This window comes from Pelobates fuscus, chromosome 12 (genome assembly GCF_036172605.1).
Source record: "Pelobates fuscus isolate aPelFus1 chromosome 12, aPelFus1.pri, whole genome shotgun sequence".
NCBI classification, from domain to species: domain Eukaryota; kingdom Metazoa; phylum Chordata; class Amphibia; order Anura; family Pelobatidae; genus Pelobates; species Pelobates fuscus.
The window spans coordinates 107,300,132-107,322,100 of record NC_086328.1 but is presented as its reverse complement, the minus strand read 5'-3'; the positions used below and the strand labels follow the sequence as shown (position 1 = coordinate 107,322,100).

General features: G+C 44.7%; 1 protein-coding gene across 1 annotated transcript in view; it reads right to left on the bottom strand.

Annotated features, from left to right (window-relative positions):
* PARVA (parvin alpha) overlaps positions 1 to 18,875 on the bottom strand; it is a 46,974-nt gene extending 28,099 nt beyond the window's left edge. The window contains exon 1 of the mRNA XM_063438275.1: positions 18,669 to 18,875. Coding sequence (XP_063294345.1) covers positions 18,669 to 18,804 — 136 coding nt within the window. The 5' untranslated portion in view covers positions 18,805 to 18,875. The remainder of the gene's footprint in view (positions 1 to 18,668) is intronic.
* Positions 18,876 to 21,969: the final 3,094 nt, after the last annotated feature.

Below are 21,969 nucleotides of genomic sequence, written 5' to 3'. Positions count from 1 at the left end.
GTGAGCTATGCGGCCGCAGGGCGCCCCCTGCACCATGGCGCCCTGTGCGGCCGCACAGCTCGCACACCCCTAAGGCCGGCCCTGGTAGTTGGCCCCCAGGTTTGCACACATCTCAGGAGGGATTTTGTCCCACTCCTCTTTGCAGATCCTCTCCAAGTCATTAAGGTTTCGAGGTTAACGTTTGGCAACTCAAACCTTCAGCTGCCTCCACAGATTTTCTATGGGATTAAAGTCTGGAGACTGGCTAGGCCACTCCAGGACCTTAATGTGCTTTTTCTTGAGCCACTCCTTTGTTGCCTTGGCTGTGTGTTTTGGGTCATTGTCATGCTGGAATACCCATCCACGACACATTTTCAATGCCCTGGCTGAGGGAAGGAGGTTCTCACCCAAAATTTGATAGTACATGGCCCCGTCCATCGTCCCTTTGATGAGGTGCAGTTGTCCTGTCAACTTAGCAGAAAAACACCCCCAAAGCATAATGTTTCCACCTCCATGTTTAACAGTGGGGATGGTGGTCTTGGGGTCATATGCAGCATTCCTCCTACTCCAAACACGGCGAGTTGAGTTGATGCCATAGAGCTCAATTTTGATCTCATCTGACCACAACACTTTCACCCAGGTCTCCTCTTAATCATTCAGATGTTCATTGGCACTGTGCTTTCTTGAGAAGGGGGACGTTTCAGGGGCTGCAGGATTTCAGAACTTCACAGCGTAGTGTGTTACGAATTGTTTTCTTGGTGACTATGGTTCCAGCTGCCTTTAGATCATTAACGAGATCCTCCTAGTTCTGGGCTGATTCCTCAACGTTCTCATGATCATTGAAACTCCACGAAGTGAGATCTTGCATGGAGCACTAGACCAAGGAAGACTGACAGCTATTTTGTGTTTCTTCCATTTGCAAATAATCGCACCAACTGTTGTCACCTTCTCACCAAGCTGCTTTGCGATGGTCTTCCAGCCCATTCCAGCCTTGTGTAGGTCTACAATCTTGTCCCTGACATCCTTGGACAGCTCTTTGGTCTTGGCCATGGTGGAGAGTTTGGACAGGTGTCTTTTATACAGGTAACAAGCTGAGATTAGGAAAACTCCCTTTAAGAGAGTGCTCCTAATCTCAGCTCGTTACCTGTATAAAATACACCTGGGAGCCAGAAATCTTGCTGATTGATAGGGGATCAAATACTTATTTCACTCATTGACATGCAAATCAATATATAACTTTTTGACATGCGTTTTTCTGAATTTTATTTTTGTTATTCTGTCTCTCACTATTAAAATACACCTATCATTAAAATTATAGACTGATCATTTCTTTGTCAGTGTGCAAACGTTCAAAATCAGCAAGGGATCAAATACTTTTTTCCCTCACTGTAAAACACATGACATTGGGATTGGGATTCCATCTTGCAACAGAATGAGCCAGAACACAAAGCTTAAGCTGGAGGAATCTCCAAAACTCGGCATCTAAACTGGGACAGCTGGATCCTGATAAGTTTACCCAAAAAGAATCCCAGTTTGAATGGTAGTGGCACTTCCACCAAATCCTGACTCACGGAATTCTTCTGTATCCAACAAAACTCACATTTGTGGTTTAACTGACATTTGTACTGAAGTAAAACGTTTTTCATCTTCTCTGTGTTAATTTGGGAGTGAAGGGACACACACACACACACACAGTACTGTTTGTAACTGGACGCAGTGATTAGATTTGCCAAAACAATGTCTGGAAAAGAGCTTGGGTTAGAATCTGAGATCATCAGAAATCAGATGTTTCCATTCCCTGCTTTCTGCCTCCATCAGCGGTTTCCAGCGTGGGGTGCACACGCACTCCTTACACCAGCGGTGAGACACTTCTTGGTCCATCTAATCACATTTAACCCTTCACATGACTACACAAGCTAAATTCTTTAACATGTGAAAATGGAAACACAAAGCGTTAATTCACACTCACAACTGCATTAATCACTGCACCATGATGACCTGCCTCTAGCCATGTTTATTTCTGAATAAAGCCATAGCTCTCTGTAAAGGAGCCACTCTCCATACATTTACAAGGAACATGGCTTCAGCCTGTGATGCACATTAGAAGGGGCAGACTTAGAATTGTACAAACTTTATAGCTGCAGATATAATACAGCATGTGCAGAGTGCCAGGTATTACCCCCAGATTACCTTATGAATGCATGTGCCAACATTACACCTGTACAGCATAGTGATGGTTAAATTAATTAACATCTCGGAAAACTAGGTATGTATCATAAATTAAAGGAACACTCCCCACACCATAATAACTTCACTGGAATGAAGTTGTTATGCAGCCAGGAGGTCCCTGGTGCTGGTTTACCTTTAGAGTAAATGTTGAATCCAGCTGCTCTGCACATCTCCTTCGTTTTCTGTCTGAGGCTTGGATCAGTAAGCTGCAGACTGGGAGCCACTGATGGCTTGAGAAATGTATGCATTTTTCATTTTCTGAATGCGGAGCTACTGGTGCTCTCAGTGGTGCCCCTGTCCAAGGTTTCGGAATTCAAGCCTCGGACAGATGAAGAAGGAGATGAGCAGAATTGACCAGTGTTAACTTTAATACTTTGGGGTTAAACTGTTCATTAATGGTTTAACCCCTGAAAGTGAGCGCACGTGACCCCCTGGCACTATAACAATAATATTCTTCTGAAGTTGTTATGGTGCCCAGAGTGTTTCTTTAAAAAATGAAAACCTTTGGGATTTTATTGCTTTTTTTAAAATGGAAAATACCATCGCAAACTTTTATATCTGTGCAAAAATCTTTGCTTATTGGTCATCTGGATATTATGCTAGTTTTTGTATGCACCTTACCACAGTAGGTAGCAATAATTGTGCATGTCTGTATTTGCAGGCAACTGTCACCGATTCTATACATCCAATCACAGCCAGAGTTGAGTACGTAAGCAGATTTTATCATCTCCCAAGTGCAGTCTGAGTAACAAAGTTACTGTCCTGCTGACAAAGTTGAAATCACCAGCCGTTGTTTTATTGGTTTGGGAAATCTAAATATAATCTTTGCTGTATCAGCGCTCGGTTTCCTTTATAACCCCAAGAAAACATTAGTGAACTATTCTGAGAGGAAGGCAAAATCTGTAAAGCTCGCTACAAGTCCAGTGGAGCTGCAGCTTTCCTTGCTGCAGTTATAATATTATTATATTATTTATATAGCGCCATCAGATTCTGTAGTGCTGTACAATGGGCATATCAGCTAATCACAGCTAGACTGCAACAGGGGAAGATCCGACAGGAGGTAGATTACACTGTTACAGAGTAATTATCAGCATATAATCTGACCTAGGTCATTCACTCATAAGCAGGTCACAATTTAAATATATAGATATCCTGATAATATTCAACCTCTGACAGATTTTCCCTTGTTGAAACCTAGCTATGATTAGCTGCTGATCGTTTTATATGTGGATATATGTACGGTAGGTATATCAATATGTGTATATAGACACATACACACACATACATATTGTGTTTGTGGATGGCAGTGGGGAGAGGGTCTAGAATTATTTAGAGACTGTCAGTTGAATATTAAGAGTTTTTTTTTAGATAGGCATCGATTTTTTAAGAACAGTAAACTGTAGTGAATTAATAATGACGCTGTTATTACAGCAGAGTAAGGGATTTTTCTTAAACTATTTTTGCTTTAATCTTGCAATTAATATTGTCAAATTGAAGAAATTCACAGCTTTCTGGTAAAGGGGGTGCACTATTTAGTATGTATATATATATATATATATATATATATATATATATATATATATATATAACGCCAATGAAAACAGGCATGCATTTATGTAAGCATGTTGTCATTAGGGACATATCTAAAAAAAAAGGATCATGGGTTTGCAAGCCCTCCCTCCTCAGCGACTCGCAGGAGAAGGCAGACGCACTCAGTGGAGCGATCGGAACAGGAAGAGAACCTCTCTGTACACCTAAAACACTTTATCTTGCTGAAATACTTTATGTGTGAAGTTTGTGCCCACTTTTTGCAAAAAGTAAAGAATTCAATACAAATTTGAAATTTTATAAATTAACCTTGTTACACCCCTTGGCTGTCGATCACACAACCGGTCCTGTTACTTCCTTGTTGTTTAGCTAAGTGGAACTAAACTCAAAAGACAGCAATTGCCCAGAGCGCCTGCCTTGTAAAAATACTTCTCATTGAGTTGTATTGGGAATTTTGTGATTGGAGAGTCGCAGTACGTCTGGGCGGGGTTAGAAGGGGTGGGCTTGCAAAGGCTGCAGTCAAGAAATCTACAGCTTTAGCAAGCTGTTTTTAGATATTTTCATTGGTATATATCTACTAAATTGTTAAATAAAATACGTTTTCCATTGGATTACCGTATTTATCGGCGTATAACACGCACCTCATTTTAAGAAGGAAATTCCAGGAAATTTCTCCCCCTCCCATAGTATTCCCCCCCCTTATCCCATAGTGTCCCCCCCCTTTCCATAGTATTCTCCCCCCCTCCCATAGTATTCTCCACCCCCTCCCCCTATAGTGTTCCCCCCCATATCCCATAGTGCCCCCCCTTCATCCCATAGTGTTCCTCCCTCATCCCATAGTGCCCCCCCTTTCCATAGTATTCTCTCCCCTCCCATAGTATTCTCCCCCCCTCCCATAGTATTCTCCCCCCCCATAGTATTCTCCCCCCCTCCCATAGTGTCCCCTAGTGCACTTTCCCTTGTCCCATAATTACTTACCTGTCTTGAAGCGTGGGCCGGCTTCACAGCGCGCACCGCGGTACAGGAACTTCAATTTCAGGTTCCGGTTTTCCGGCGGGACTGAAAGGAAGTGTGCACAAGTGTGCACACTTCCTTTCAGTCCCGCCGGAAACCGGAACCTGAAATTGAAGTTCCAGTACCGCGGTGCGCGCTGAACACCGGCCCACGCTTCAAGACAGGCAAGTAATTATGGGATATCGGCGTATAACACGCACCCACGATTTCCCGCCTATTTTCAGGGAGAAAAAGTGCATGTTATACGCCGATAAATACGGTAATTGAATTATAGAAGTGCAAATCTTACATTGAAATAGTCACCTTTACACAGTTCTATTAAAATGGATCCCTCTAAGCACCATAACAACTTTAGCGTAATTACGTGGTTTTGGTATATAGCTCATGCCCTTGCAGTTTGTTTATGCAGTCCGGTCCACACCTCCCCACGCTATAGTTGTTTTGATGCTTTAGAGAATCTCTTTAACTGTAATTTACTTTCAACTTTCTTTGAATTCACAATTCATATTGTTCATCAAAAGCAATTACCAGCAACCAGCCATGATGTGTTCCAATTCCACACTCTGATCCCATCAACTATAGCACTATGTAGTGGTTATGGTGCCGCGAGTGCCCTGGTACCCTCCCATGGTAAGTAGTAAAATTGGTCCAGCTCCATCAGCAAAAACCCCCGACACGCTCAGCCAATTAATTTTGGCCAAATAGGAATGAAACGGATATTTTTAATGTGGAAGGGGAACGCAATGATATCCACAAATGGAACAAGTATGTCATCAGAGTGTATGAGTCAATACAGGTAATGAAACACTGCTGGGTATAAAACATAGGCTGAGAATATCTGGTCAAATGCTTTTTAGTTTTAAAAAAATTAAAGAAATAAGGGTTGCGTCCTTAATTCTACAGGTTATGTGTGATGACCCTGTATATAAAATTAACCCTGAAATATATTAACATTTGTTAATTTCAATTATTTTATTTTTCTCTTGTATAGTGAAATAGTAAAGAAATATGTATTAAGGGCGGGGCATCTCAAGCGAGCTCCTCCATTATCTTGCCCTAAAACAAAATTAGCAATCTACCCGAACAGTGAGTAATCTTGAGACGCTGTTGCTTCCCGACTTACCTGACATGTTTTGTAGAGGTCGGAGAGTTGCATGGATATTTCCTACATCCAGGCTGCATATGCGGCCTAGTGTTCGCTGGGCGGAAGAGGTGGCTGCCGATCTCCCCGTCCAGAGGGGCCCCAGAGGAAACTACTTGCCGAACAGTGACTAATCCTGAGATGCTGTTGCTTCCCGACCTACCTGACATGTTTCGCAGAGGTCGGAGAGATGCGTGGAGCTTTCCTACATTCATGTAGCGGGTGTGGCATAGTGCTCCCGGGTCGGAAGAGGCAGCCGTTATCCCTGTCCAGAGGTACCCAGAAGAAACTACTTAATAGCGCTAAGCAATTTGACTTCGCTTTATAAATACTATTATTAATAATAATAATACTGGTGGGGGCGAGGCAGTCCAGTACTAACAGCCACGCGAGTTGAAGCCATCCAAGCTGACAACCACTGCGACCCACGCAAAAAGACCACATGTCTCCTGCGATGCACAGTCGAATATCAGACACTAGTCCAGGCTAAACAGACACTTTGAAAAATTCTGGTAGCAGTTAGAAAGCACAAAACCTTAACATGCACCACTGCAACCACAGGAGTGCCCATACAGTCTACAGGCTCCAGATCCCCATCGGGAATCAACGTTACCAGTGGTGAGGGCCCCAATATGGCGGAGAAGCAGGCGGCGGAGGTCACCTACTCCAAAAGTGGCATGGATGCTGGAGGCGACGCAGACCAAGCCTAAGCCTTGTGACAATCCTGAGATGCCACGGAAAGCCCTGTTCGGGTTTATGATTTGCACTGCTGGCTTTCACCTGGGCCTAAAAGTCTGAGGCACTCCTTTATGGACGTGGACTGTGCTCTGCCAATTAAAGGCATAGGGTGACTGGAGATCTAAGCATGGTTGTAGTGGGGGAACTATATGGGGTTTTTTTGGCTGATTTGGGGACATATTCTCCTGCTGTTGCCTAACCTCTTCCCCTATTAGCACTCAGAGTCTAGCCTTGCCTGATAGTTCTTTCTTAAGATGCCTTGTTCTATTTTCTTAATAAGTGACCTCCCACGGGAGTTACCTTGCTACCTTCCTTTTGTTTATTTTTCATTTTCTATAATAAAGTGCAGTATTTCTTGACATTTCATGTTATGTTGACACCTTTTATTGTCGATCAAACTCATGAGAAATGTCTCTGTACTCTTGTTTAGACATGCTATGCACTGCTGAAATAAAGAATGCAAAAAAAAGAAAAAAGAAAGAAAGAAAGAAGTATGTATTTATGACATTTATTCCCATGGTTCACAGTTAGCTTACCTTTATAAAATGTTAGCTATTTGTGGTATTTTGGTGTAATAATAAAAATGTTAGGTTGGTTTATGAAAATGGGAACTGCTTCTTAGCACAGAAAAGACCAGCAACCCCTTGAAGGAAGTACAGTGGGATGTAGTGGTTATGGTGCCAGAAGTGCTCTAACACTCCCTCCATGCTGGAGGACAAGCAAAGAACGGACCAGAGATGGGTGTCACAAGATGGTGACTCTGGAATGGAGGTGAGGGGCATATATATCTTGATATTTAACATTTCATAAATCATGTATCTCTGTGATGTATGATGTATTCAATGTATATGGTGCGATTTAAGGTAAGTTCATATTTTCATTACAGGTTTACATTAACTCTTTGAATGTCATAGGCAGTTAGACCTTAAGGGGTTAAACACGAAGAAGTAGGAAAAACATTTTCTCGTATTTGAAACGTGTGTATTTATTTTCTCGTGCCGAATCACGCCTGTTGCAGAACACTGCCTAGGCTGTGTCACCAAGAAACTTCCATCTGGAGTTAATTCTGCACAGTTTCTTCCATAAAAGGCAAAGCAGTGGGATAATCCAAACAACATGAGCCCTGTTACTGTAAGAGCCCATCTGGAAGATAGAGCGCACATCCAGACTTTTAACCTCTTCAGCGGACGATCAAAAGACCGCCGCCAATCACAGGGCACAGCCAAGAAAAAAAACTTGAAACGCTATGGAGCTTGCGCTGCATAAACACATAACATTACACCCCAAAGTCTCGCCTTGGAAAGTGACTGATACGATTCAGCTAACAGCACCACAGCAAAATGACAAGGCCATGAAGCAAACTGCTCATGCCACATGTGTGATAAAAATATCATCAAAGTATTTTACCAGGAAAGGTAGATTCAGATGGTCACCAGTTTTCAAGTAGGTCCTGGGGTCCAGACACTGTTATTGCTCAGCTTACTGGCCCTACAAAACTGACATCACTGAGCAATGGATTATTGATGTCATGAATAAATCTTGAAAACTACCTTAATAAAACTAAATACATAAAAATCCAAGTGAAACAGAACAAATAAAATACTGTATCCACTCATGCCATTGGCACCCCTGCTGGTTAAACAAATAACTGCAGCTCACATAACCTCATCCATTCTTCAATGCCTCCTCCTTACCATGCAAGATCCTCCATCTCCTTCACTAATGGCTGCTCCTCCAACCATGCAGCTCTTACATCCATTATAATGCCTTCATCTCCTCCACCCCCACTATCCATTGCCAGCTCCTCCATCTTCTTTATTACTCCAACTGCTACTTTCCATCTTCACCTTCTCCCTGCATCTGCAACACCTCCATCCCTGGCTTATCCTGCCACCTTAGAGAAATGACACAACACCCAGTGAAAGACAAAAAAGTCCTACACTGGAGTTGGTTGGGTTGCAGGGAACAAGGGCATAACCCTAGGATATAATATGAAGAAAGAGAGAGAGACTGAACAGGGATTACAACGAAATCCTCCCAATTCTCAGTCCCTATACCCCCAAATGCAAATTGTTCATAATTTTGTGGCAGCAGATAGCTATTTTACCAACTTAGTTATTGATTATAATGGGTGATATCTATTCATATTCACCACTGAGGTGATTTTGGTATAGTGATTTAGCTTTCCTCTCTCTCTCTATTACACCAACAGCTACTTTGGTTCACTGAGACATTGTTACAAACTATATGACTACATTTTATATTATCTATCTAAGAAACCAACTTAGTAGCTTTATTGCAAAGGTGTACTGAACATTTAGCACATAACAGATGATTCCTATATATATATATATATGTGTTATAATTTCACTGTTTATACACATTCTCACTCTTCTTTCATTTATTATTATTTTTGTTCCCTAAGAGGGATTAATAAAAATTTATTATTTTCAAATTATTTCATTTAAGTTCTATACTGGCAATTTGCTGCCACAAAATTATGAACAATTTGCATTTGGGGTATAGGGACTGAGAATTGGGAGGATTTCGTTATAATACCTGTTCAGTCTCTCTCTCTTTCTTCATATCCTGCCACCTTCTCTATTCTTTGCGAGCTCCTTCCTCTTCACATCACTAACCAGCCGCTCCATCTTCCCATCACTAACCAGGCCCTCCCTCTTCACATCACTAACCAGCCCCTCCCTCTTCACATCACTAACCAGCCCCTCCATCTCTGCATCCCTAAACTGCGCCTCCATCTCTGCATCCCTAAACTGCCCCTCCATCTCCGCATCCCTAAACTGCCCCTCCATCTCTGCATCACTAACCAGCCCCTCCATCTCCGCATCCCTAAACTGCCCCTCCATCTCCTCATCACTAACCAGCCAATCCATCTCCGCATCCCTAACCTGCCCCTCCATCTTTGCATCACTAACCTGCTCCTCCATCTACCCATCACTAACCACCCCCTCCATCTCCTATAACTAACCAGTCCCTTCATCTCTGCATTAATGAGCCTCTCCATGTCCCCATCACTAACCACCCTCTGCATGACTAACAGCCCCTCCATCTCCACATTACAAACTATCCTCCCCACCTCTACCATTTCTACCCAGATCCTCCATTTCCCCATCAATAACCACCCCCTCCATCTTCCTATCACTCACCAATCCCTCCAGCTCTTCCATTCCTAACCAGCCCCTCCATCTCCTCATCACTAACCATTCTCTCCACTTCCTCCATATTTAACCAGCCCCTCCATCTCCCCATCACTAAGCAACCCCTCCATGTCCCATTACTAACCATCCCCTCTATCTGCGCATGACTGACCACCTGCTTCATCTCCCCTTCTCTATTTCTAACCAGCCCCTCCACCTGCCCATCACTAACCAGCCCCTACATCTTCCCATGACTCACCAATCCCTCCAGCTCCTCCATTCCCAACCAGCCCCTACATCTCCCCATCACTAGCCATCCTCTCCATTTCTCCTATTTTTAACCAGCCCCTCCACCTACCCATCCCTAACCAGCCCATCCATCTACCCATCCCTAACCAGCCACTCCATCTCCCCATTACTAACCAGCTGCCCCATCTCCCCATCACTAACCAGCCACCCCATCTCCCCATCACTAACCAGCTGCCCCATCTCCCCATCACTAACCAGCCGCTCCATCTCCTCTGTGCCTTTCCAGCCCCTCCATGCCTTTCCAGCCCCTCAATCTTCCCATCACTCAGAAGATCCACCACCTTCTCAATCCCTCATCAACTTCTAAACCTCTTCCTTCCTCAATAATTCCTCCTTTACTTGCCAGCCTCTCCACTTCCTCTGCTTTCTCCTGTTGGGAACAGTAACTTATTTTGTGGTTCTATCAATCATTTAAAAAATCAAATCCACCTATCCTTTCCCTTAGCATATAATTTACGAGAATGCTATTTATTGAGTGCAACAATTCATGCTATGCATCTGTAGGTCAAGCGCACATTAACGAGATGAAAATTGTGATGGAACCAAAAGGAATAAAGGCCCCTTTTTCACAATATCACAATGTTAACAAATTGTGTTTCTACAAAAGAACTTTATGTACATGAACACAGTAACGTTTTGTTCCGCGAGACAATGGGAAATAAGAAAACTGCTAAGGTTTGCCATCTCTTTTACATCTCAAGGCAATTAGAGGAAAGCTAGACCAACTATCCTTCCGTGTCTGTCCGTGAACCACAGGTAATAATCACTCTTTATGTAAGTCTCTGCAAAATGTCCTTTTTAAAATGTTTATCCCACTGCTCTGGTGCTCACAATGTGATGCCAGACTGCACTTTACAGGCAAACAAATGCTTTCAAATTCAGCTATTTTGGCCAAAAATGTGGAATACTCCTACCACCACCTAGAAGATGACAATATTAATAATTACAGGGACATGGACTAATTACATGGAGTAATGGTTTTGCCAATTTATCTAAAATGTGAATTTCCGTGGCTGTAGCTCAGGGATTACTGCCCGTTGGTTAAACAGACTCAGACTGGTTGATTCCCTTATTTTTGGGAGCCACTTTGTGCTTAGTTAACAAGGTGCTTTTCCTGCAGCAGATGGAATTTAACCCTTGGAAACAAGTGACCATATTCTGAGCACCTTCCTTCCATGTTTTTTTCCTTTAAAAAAAAAAAAAAAAAAAGTACGGGAAATATAGTCCTTTATAGCAAGAAAATGGCAGATTTTTGTCAATTATGGATTCCTCTTTATACAAATAAAGACTGCAATCCTTGCGACAAACAAAAAATATGTGAAATCATTATTCTTAAAGGACCACTATAGTGCCAGGAAAACATACTTGTTTTCCTGGCACTATAGTGCCCTGAAGGTGCCCCCACCCTCAGGGACCCCCTCCCGCCGGGCTCTGGGGAGAGGAAAGGGGTTAAAACTTACCTTTCTCCAGCGCCGGGCGGGGAGCTGCTCTTCTCCTCTCCTCCTCCTCTCCTCCCATTCGGCTGAATGCGCACGTGCGGCAAGAGCTGCGCGCGCATTCAGCCGGTCTCATAGGAAAGCATTATCAATGCTTTCCTATGGACGCTTGCGTGCTCTCACTGTGATTTTCACAGTGAGAATCACGCAAGCGCCTCTAGCGGCTGTCAGTGAGACAGCCACTAGAGGATTTGAGGGCTGGATTAACCCATTTATAAACATAGCAGTTTCTCTGAAACTGCTATGTTTATAAAAAAAATGGGTTAAATCTAGCTGGACCTGGCACCCAGACCACTTCATTAAGCTGAAGTGGTCTGGGTGCCTAGAGTGGTCCTTTAAGTCCAAACCATAATCATTAATAAAATAATCAGGTGTATAACTGGCACAAAAAAATATAATGTTCCAGTCAATAAATCTGCACAGCACTCCCTGTCTGTGTTTAAGGATACGCTGTGATGGTTCCTTATAAACCCCACCTCGTGAATTACGGCCATTTTGTTTCATTTAACCCATTACTTGTGTCTTCAACAAATGTCTCTATTGTCTTCCGCCTTGAAAAATTCTTAAAGGGAAACTCCAGTGCCAGGAAAAAAAAATCTGTTTTCCTGGCACTGCAGGTTCCCTCTCCCTCCCACCCCCCAATCCCTGGTTACTGAAGGGGTGAAAACCCCTTCAGTCACTTACCTGAGGCAGCGGCGATGTCCCACGTCGCTGTCTCCTCCTCCGCGCCGCTCCTCCTTCTGATTCCGTCGGCCGGTGGGCGAGACTGATCCCGCCCACCGGCCGAGGAGACCTAATGCGCATGCGCGGCATTGATTAGCGCTCCCCATAGGAAAGCATTGAAAAAGATTTTCAATGCTTTCCTATGGGGAAATGAGTGACGCTGGAGGTCCTCACACAGCGTGAGGACGTCCAGCGACTCTCTAGCAAACTCTTTGCTAAAAATCAGGAAGTGACCTCTAGTGGCTGTCTAGTAGACAGCCACTAGAGGTGGAGTTAACCCCCACAATGTAATTATTGCAGTTTATAAAAAACTGCAATAATTACAGTTGCAGGGTTAGGAGTAGTGGGAGTTGGCACCCAGACAACTCCAATGGGCAGAAGTGGTCTGGGTGCCTGGAGTGTCCCTTTAAAGGAAACGTTTCAGAATGTGTGAAATTAGAAAGCAAACTGCAATGTGCGAAACCTCGTACTTCCTGTCCTGTTAAAAAAAGCCTTGTATTACCTCCGATGGGGTTTATAAATTGCTAACCCCAGACGGTGAAGTGCACGGCCAATACTGAGGGATAAACAGGCTGCTACACTCGCAAAATAAACACTACACAGGTTCATGCAACCCCTTGGACTCCGACTAATATGGACTACATCTCCCATGACAGCCAGTTAGCCCCTTTGTAATTCGAGAGAACAAAAAACAAGTTGCAAAAGAATACTGAGAACAGACAATAGCTCAAGTAGTCTGCCCTTTGGTAAGTCTCCATTTAGATAACAAGCTGGTTTTAACTCATCTTGTGCCATTACAAAAAGAATCATAACCATTTGCATATCAGACTGGCAGTAGTACAGATCGGAAATTTGGCTCTCTCTACACGAGAGATACAGCAACCCTAGACGATAAGGTTGAAACGATCAGGCATCGTCAGTGAGTTATAGACGGTATCCTGCTAGGCACTGTGAGCAAGGAGTCCGCTTCTGGATTATCCTTTTAAAGTTAGGGAAAGCAACAAAAAAAAAAAAGTTGCAAGAGAGTAACTTTGTACTTCAATGAGCTGCCTGCCATATGATAAAATATAGAATATATAAACATGCATAGAAGTTAGAATAACCTAAATTTGACACTGATTTATGGCTTTAGCAGAATTAGAAAAGGCAGTTCTCAAGTTATAGTTAAAAGGATGACTGAGCATTATGAGGATTTTAATTTGAATTTGTCTATAAATGTACCTTGTACTTATACTGGTATCATACGCTATACTGGGCTATCACCTTTGCAAGGTGTGGCAATCAGTAACTACCAATTTGCAGAGACCCCTGGTTAATCATTCTCAGTTAAACAAATGTTCTATTGATAATGAACAGATATTGACCATTAATGATCAGTTTGGGCTAGGTACTATGTTTTCCAAGCGTTTGTATGCCAACACAGCAAATTATTTTGTGCTGCTCAGCTACCAAACTTGAAAACGGTCAAGCACCATAACCACTGCAATTCTTTCTATCCTTACAGCTCAATGTAACGGTAGTGGGGCAAGGTGGGAGAAACAGCATCAGTCAGTGTCAGTCTCAGCTATACAAACTTTATTGGCACTTATAACACAGACACATGGAACTGCATTACCTGGCGAGCCAAAGTAGAATATGAACGTGTTTCGGACTCAGAAGTACTTACTCATAGGAAATTTCCTAAAGCCCTTGGCCACGTTCTCCACGGAGGACGCTTTTCCCCATAGCTATCGCTAGAAATGGCTGCTGGGAAATGACAAGACTAGATGGTGACAGCGCCACCTTTTTGTCAGCGTGTTCCAAATGCTCTGTTTCACTTAATTTGTTTCCACTCTACAGTATGTGGTCTTTTTTGAAATGTAGATTTCTGCACAAATTTTAGGAATTTAGGGAAATAAAAGCAGACACTTTTTACACCATTTAAAGGGACACTATTGTCACCAGAACAACTACAGATTATTGAATTTGTTCTGGTGAGTATAATCATTCCCTTCAGGCTTTTTGCAGTAAACACTGTCTTTTCAGAGAAAATGCAGTGTTTACATTACGGCCTCGGGATAACTCCACTGGCCACTCCTCAGATGGCTGCTAGAGGTGCTTCCTGGGGGTAGTGCTGACATTTAGTGTCTCCATCCTCTGCATGGAGACACTGAACTTTCCTCATAGAGATGCATTGATTCAATGCATTTCTAGGAGGAGATGCTGATTGGCCAGGGCTGTGTTTGGCTTGTGCTGGCAATGCCACTGATCTGCCTCCTCGACAATCTCAGCCAATCCAATGCTTTCCTATGGGCAAGCACTGTGATTGGTTGAGATCATTACTTCTGATGAGGTCAGCCAAGGATGCAGATAAGTGGCAGAGGCAGCACCAACAGACCTGAATAAAGGTATGATTTTACTAAATTTAACAGGGCAAGGGGCAATGGAATAGAATGGTCTAAAGCAGTGGTTCCCAACCCAGTCCTCGAGTACCCCCTACCAGTCCAGGATTTAAGGATTACCCGGTTGTATTTTTTTTTCTTTTTCTAAAAACACCTTAGATACAACTGGGTATTCCCTATATCCTCCACTGTTAGAGGGTACCTGAGGACTAGGTTGGGAACCACTGGTCTAAGGGACTCACATATCACATGAAGCCATCTTCCACGTAAAAAAGTGAAGGAGCAGTCTGTGCCCCTACACACTTTCACACATGGAGTGAGGGAATGGGCGACCACTGCGTTATGCCCCCCAGAATAATAATGAATATTGTAACTTCACCTGTCAACACCTGTCATTCATTGGTAGGGATTTGTATTACTCACTCATCACCCCTCTATCCTGGCTCTTCTCGGTGATATGAGATAAGGGGAGGACAGTTTTCAAACCTAGTTTTTTCCGAGCCCCCAATGTATCTTAGATTTAGGGGCAATTTGATTGATGATCATCTCAAAATTCCGAAACTGGTTTTCCTTGCATGAACTCCAGTAAGACTCATAAAGTGAACCACTGGAGGTTTTATATGTCTCTTGGGGGAGATCTCACCAGCTTCATCAGGTGGGATATGACCAGCGCAGAGGTTGGATGACAATCCATCACCCCAGCTCACAGAAAGCACTATATATATTGTAGGACGGCTAATATAACCATAACCACAAAGTGACTAGAGGAAGGCATTATTGAGCCTGTTAATACAGTATGTGATTAAAATATATATATATATATACATATATCAGGGCAACTCTGGAGTACACAGCATGGTTCTCAGCAAAGGGGGTAGCGGTCTGTGATCCTCTACAAAACGTAGCACATGATAATGTCTAGTAACCTTATGATACATTATCCCATGATATATTATCTCATGATAATGTCTACTTACCCTATGATAACGTCTAGTTACCCCATGATAATGTCTAGTTATCCCATGATACATTCTCCCATGATAATGTTTAGTTACCCCATAATATTGTCTAGGTACTCCATGATAAATGTATAGTTATCCCATGATACATTACCCTATGATAACGTCTAGTTACCCCATGATATATTATCTCATGATAATGTCTACTTACCCCATGATACATTATCCCATGATAACATCTAGTTACCGCTTGATAATGTCAAGGTACTCCATGACAATGTATAGTTATCCCATGATACATTACCCTATGATAACATCTAGTTACCCCATGATAACATCTAGTTACCCCATGATAAATTATCCCATGATAATGTCTAGTTACTCCATAATACATTATCCCATGATAATGTCTAGTTACCCCGTGATGATGTCTAGGTACTCCATGATAATGTCTAGTTATCCTAGGACACATTACCCAATGATAATGTATAGCTATCCCATGATAATGTCTAGTTATCCTAGGACACATTACCCAATGATAATGTATAGCTATCCCATGATAATGTCTAGTTATCCTAGGACACATTACCCAATGATAATGTATAGCTATCCCATGATAATGTCTAGTTGTATCTCTATGTTTCCCCTATTTAAGTGGTGGGTGGATGGGGGAGTCCTTACACATTTAATTTTCTGGCATTTTTGTTAATTTATTATGGGAATGAACTGGTTTTGGGAGCCAATTTCTCAGTCTTAATGACCAAACTGAGCTCTAGGGTATAAGATACCAATTTCCTAAGAGATAAAGACTTCTCATGGTTCAACTGTTTACTACAGGTGGTCTCTTCTCTTCCAATGAAGGGAGAGGGGAGCGGGGGCGGTGGGATAGCGAAGCCAAGAAATGGTCTATTGTTTAAGGTTTTAGTTTTCCATTTTATATTTGCAAAATGAGTGTGGAATGTCGATTGTCATACCAAATACCAAAATGTAATCTTGTTTAATTGTTATATTACCACACTTCACAATGTATGATATCAGTGTATGTAATATTATCTGACATTTCTAATAAAAAAAAGGATTCAAAAACAAAAAAATACAACAAATAAAAATGTTAAAATGACAGGTTGAGCGCAGACAGATGTTGAAACTACTGTATGAGTTGCAGTGATTTTATCAGCAGACAGCCTGCTTAAGGAATCCAGTCTGACCGCCCCATCAGACAATTTCCTCGCCCTCAGGCACCAGAAACAGAACACAAATCATAGACCTGAGTAACGGATTCTATAACCTGTTTGCATGCAGGAGGATTCATAACCCCCAAGGAGGGGGAATTAATTCAGAAAAGACTATAAAAGTGCATTTTAGAGGTCCAATACTAAATGCACTACAACTCCCATAATTCTTTGACAGCCAAAAAAAAAAGGGAGAAGTTGACAAAAGTATAAGGGAGTTATAGTCCGGCATATGACTATCCTTGTCTAGAAAATTATTTGAGAAAAGTAAATCTTATGGTTAGCGGATCATTTAGTTTAAGCAACAAGGGAGTGTGACCCAGGCTAGATTGAGGGTAACGATACACCATGGGGTACACCTTACTAGAGGGATGCACAACACTGGGTACACCTGTGTAGAAAGCTACAAAGCAAGGCTGTACACCTGCAGGGAATACACAGCATGGGGTACACCTGCAGAGAATACACCTGCAGGGAATACACAGCATGGGGTACACGCAGCGAATACACAGCATGGGGTACACCTGCAGGGAATACACAGCATGGGGTACACCTGCAGGGAATACACAGCATGGGGTACACCTGCAGGGAATACACAGCATGGGGTACACCTGCAGGGAAAACACAGCATGGGGTACACCTGCAGGGAAAACACAGCATGGGGTACACCTGCAGGGAATACACAGCATGGGGTACACCTGCAGGGAATACACAGCATGAGGTACACCTGCAGAGAATACACAGCATGAGGTACACCTGCAGAGAATACACAGCATGGGGTACACCTGCAGAGAATACACAGCATGGGGTACACCTGCAGAGAATACACAGCATGGGGTACACCTGCAGAGAATACACAGCATGAGGTACACCTGCAGAGAATACACAGCATGAGGTATACCTGCAGAAAGGGAAGCAGAGTACAGAGGTACACCTGGAAAGAGGGATACACAGCTTGGGGTACACCTGGAAAGAGGGACACAGAGCGCAGGGATATGATTGGTGAGTGGAATGCAGATAGTACCCCTGGCTAGATGGATACAGAGGTTTGGGGTACACATAGATAGATGGATACATAGAGAGGAGGAGTACGTTATCAGTGGGGGCCGATTAGTAGGAGGAGGGGCATTTAATCAGCAGAGGGTGGGACAGTAAGTTAGCAGGGGGCAGTTAAATGGTAGAAGGAAGGGCAATAAGTTAGCAGGAGGAGGAGGGTCAGTAATTAGTGGGGGGCAGTAAGTTAGCAGGAGGAGGAGGGTCAGTAATTAGTGGGGGGCAGTAAGTTAGCAGTGAGAGTTTATTAGCAGCAGGAGGAGGGGCAGTAGTTAGTGGGGGGCAGTAAGTTAGCAGTGAGAGTTTATTAGCAGCAGGAGGAGGGTCAGTAATTAGTGGGGGGCAGTGAGAGTTTATTAGCAGCAGGAGGAGGGTCGGTAATTAGTGGGGGCAGTAAGAGTTTATTAGCAGGAGGAGGAGGGTCAGTAATTAGTGGGGGGCAGTAAGAGTTTATTAGCAGCAGGAGGAGGGTCAGTAATTAGTGGGGGCAGTAAGAGTTTATTAGCAGGAGGAGGAGGGTCAGTAATTAGTGGGGGGCAGTAAGTTAGCAGTGAGAGTTTATTAGCAGCAGGAGGAGGGGCAGTAGTTAGTGGGGGGCAGTAAGTTAGCAGTGAGAGTTTATTAACAGCAGGAGGAGGGGCAGTTAGTTAGTCTATGCCCCGGGGTAGATTCCCAGGATTGTGGCCCCCGGGGGCCCCTCGCTCTCACCTTCCTTGGCTTTCTTCCTCCGGGCCAGGGTTCCCCCTAGTTTCCCTAGGAATGAATCCTCCTTCTTGCGGGTGGGGGGCGAACGGGGGGTCGGGGATTTTGGGGTGGAGGGGGATTTCTGGGGGGACGTTGCCATGGTAGCGGGTGAGTGGAGATTCCCGGTGCTGGGAGATGGCGGCCGGGAAGGGGCGGGGCTCCGGGGGCGGAAACTGAATCATTCCTGGGATTCAACACCCCGGGCCCTGCCCCAACCTAACCCCCACTCCCTGTCTGTTCCGAGCACTACCCCACCCCCCCCTTCTATTCCCGAGTTATCTCTCCCCCCCCCTATCCCTGAGTTATCTCCCCCCCCTATCCCTGAGTTATCTCCCCCCCCTATCCCTGAGTTATCTCCCCCCCCCTATCCCTGAGTTATCTCCCCCCCCCCTATCCCTGAGTTATCTCCCCCCCCCCTATCCCTGAGTTATCTCCCCCCCCCCTATCCCTGAGTTATCTCCCCCCCCCTATCCCTGAGTTATCTCCCCCCCCCTATCCCTGAGTTATCTCCCCCCCCCTATCCCTGAGTTATCTCCCCCCCCTATCCCTGAGTTATCTCCCCCCCCTATCCCTGAGTTATCTCCCCCCCCCTATCCCTGAGTTATCAACCCCCCCCCTATCCCTGAGTTATCAACCCCCCCCTCTATCCCTGAGTTATCAACCCCCCCCTCTATCCCTGAGTTATCTCTCCCCCCATCCCTCTATCCCTGAGTTATCTCTCCCCCCATCCCTCTATCCCTGAGTTATCTCTCCCCCCCATCCCTCTATCCCTGAGTTATCTCTCCCCCCATCCCTCTATCCCTGAGTTATCTCTCCCCCCATCCCTCTATCCCTGAGTTATCTCTCCCCCCATCCCTCTATCCCTGAGTTATCTCTCCCCCCATCCCTCTATCCCTGAGTTATCTCTCCCCCCATCCCTCTATCCCTGAGTTATCTCTCCCCCCATCCCTCTATCCCTGAGTTATCTCTCCCCCCCATCCCTCTATCCCTGAGTTATCTCTCCCCCCCATCCCTCTATCCCTGAGTTATCTCTCCCCCCATCCCTCTATCCCTGAGTTATCTCTCCCCCCATCCCTCTATCCCTGAGTTATCTCTCCCCCCATCCCTCTATCCCTGAGTTATCTCTCCCCCCCATCCCTCTATCCCTGAGTTATCTCTCCCCCCATCCCTCTATCCCTGAGTTATCTCTCCCCCCATCCCTCTATCCCTGAGTTATCTCTCCCCCCCATCCCTCTATCCCTGAGTTATCTCTCCCCCCCATCCCTCTATCCCTGAGTTATCTCTCCCCCCCATCCCTCTATCCCTGAGTTATCTCTCCCCCCCATCCCTCTATCCCTGAGTTATCTCTCCCCCCCATCCCTCTATCCCTGAGTTATCTCTCCCCCCCATCCCTCTATCCCTGAGTTATCTCTCCCCCCCATCCCTCTATCCCTGAGTTATCTCTCCCCCATCCCTCTATCCCTGAGTTATCTCTCCCCCATCCCTCTATCCCTGAGTTATCTCTCCCCCCATCCCTCTATCCCTGAGTTATCTCTCCCCCCATCCCTCTATCCCTGAGTTATCTCTCCCCCCCATCCCTCTATCCCTGAGTTATCTCTCCCCCCCCCATCCCTCTATCCCTGAGTTATCTCTCCCCCCCCATCCCTCTATCCCTGAGTTATCTCTCCCCCCCCATCCCTCTATCCCTGAGTTATCTCTCCCCCCCCATCCCTCTATCCCTGAGTTATCTCTCCCCCCCCATCCCTCTATCCCTGAGTTATCTCTCCCCCCCATCCCTCTATCCCTGAGTTATCTCTCCCCCCATCCCTCTATCCCTGAGTTATCTCCCCCATCCCTCTATCCCTGAGTTTTTTATTTTATTTATTTTATTTTTATTTTGCATTTTCAATAGAAGTGTTACATGTCATAAACAATTGGTACATTATGAGATTAAAATTGTAATGAACATAGTTTTTACCCAGTTGAAGTTAACAGTAGTCTATGGAAACATTTCGATGAGGTTGAAATCTTTCATATAAAGTACAAGTTAACATTACATAACGTCATACATGTAATAAAACATTGTGTGATTGTGTCGATAATAACTGTTGTCGTCCTGTCAGTATTCCTTATCCCTCTATCCCTGAGTTATCTCTTCCCCCCCCTCTATCCCTGAGTTATCTCTTCCCCCCCCTCTATCCCTGAGTTATCTCTTCCCCCCCCTCTATCCCTGAGTTATCTCTTCCCCCCCTCTATCCCTGAGTTATCTCTTCCCCCCCCTCTATCCCTGAGTTATCTTTCCCCCCTCTATCCCTGAGTTATCTCTTTCCCCCCCTCTATCCCTGAGTTATCTCTTCCCCCCTCTATCCCTGAGTTATCTCTTCCCCCCCTCTATCCCTGAGTTATCTCTTCCCCCCTCTATCCCTGAGTTATCTCTTCCCCCCCTCTATCCCTGAGTTATCTCTTCCCCCCCTCTATCCCTGAGTTATCTCTTCCCCCCCTCTATCCCTGAGTTATCTCTTCCCCCCCTCTATCCCTGAGTTATCTCTTCCCCCCCTCTATCCCTGAGTTATCTCTTCCCCCCCTCTATCCCTGAGTTATCTCTTCCCCCCCCTCCCTCTATCCCTGAGTTATCTCTCCCCCCCCTCTATCCCTGAGTTATCTCTTTCCCCCCCTCTATCCCTGAGTTATCTCTTCCCCCCTCTATCCCTGAGTTATCTCTTCCCCCCCCCTCTATCCCTGAGTTATCTCTTTCCCCCCCTCTATCCCTGAGTTATCTCTTCCCCCCCCTCTATCCCTGAGTTATCTCTTCCCCCCCCTCTATCCCTGAGTTATCTCTTCCCCCCCTCTATCCCTGAGTTATCTCTTCCCCCCCTCTATCCCTGAGTTATCTCTTCCCCCCCCCTATCCCTGAGTTATCTCTCCCCCCCCCCCTCTATCCCTGAGTTATCTCTTCCCCCCCCCTCCCTCTATCCCTGAGTTATCTCCCTTTCCTTTATCCCTGGGCTACCCCCAAATTATGAGTTGTGCCACCCAGCTTTGAACGATATACCTCTGACTCTACAAATCCTAGCCCAGAGCTATTTTGAACAATGCTATGCTTCCAACTTTCTGGAAGCAGTTTAGGGAAGGCCCTTTTCTATTTCAACAAGACTGTGCCCCAGTGCAGAAAGCAAGGTCCATAAAAACATGGTTGAGTTTGGCATGGAAGAACTTGACTGGCCAGCACAGAGCCCTGATCTCAACCCCATCAAGCACCTTTGGGTTGAACTGAAACGGAGATTGC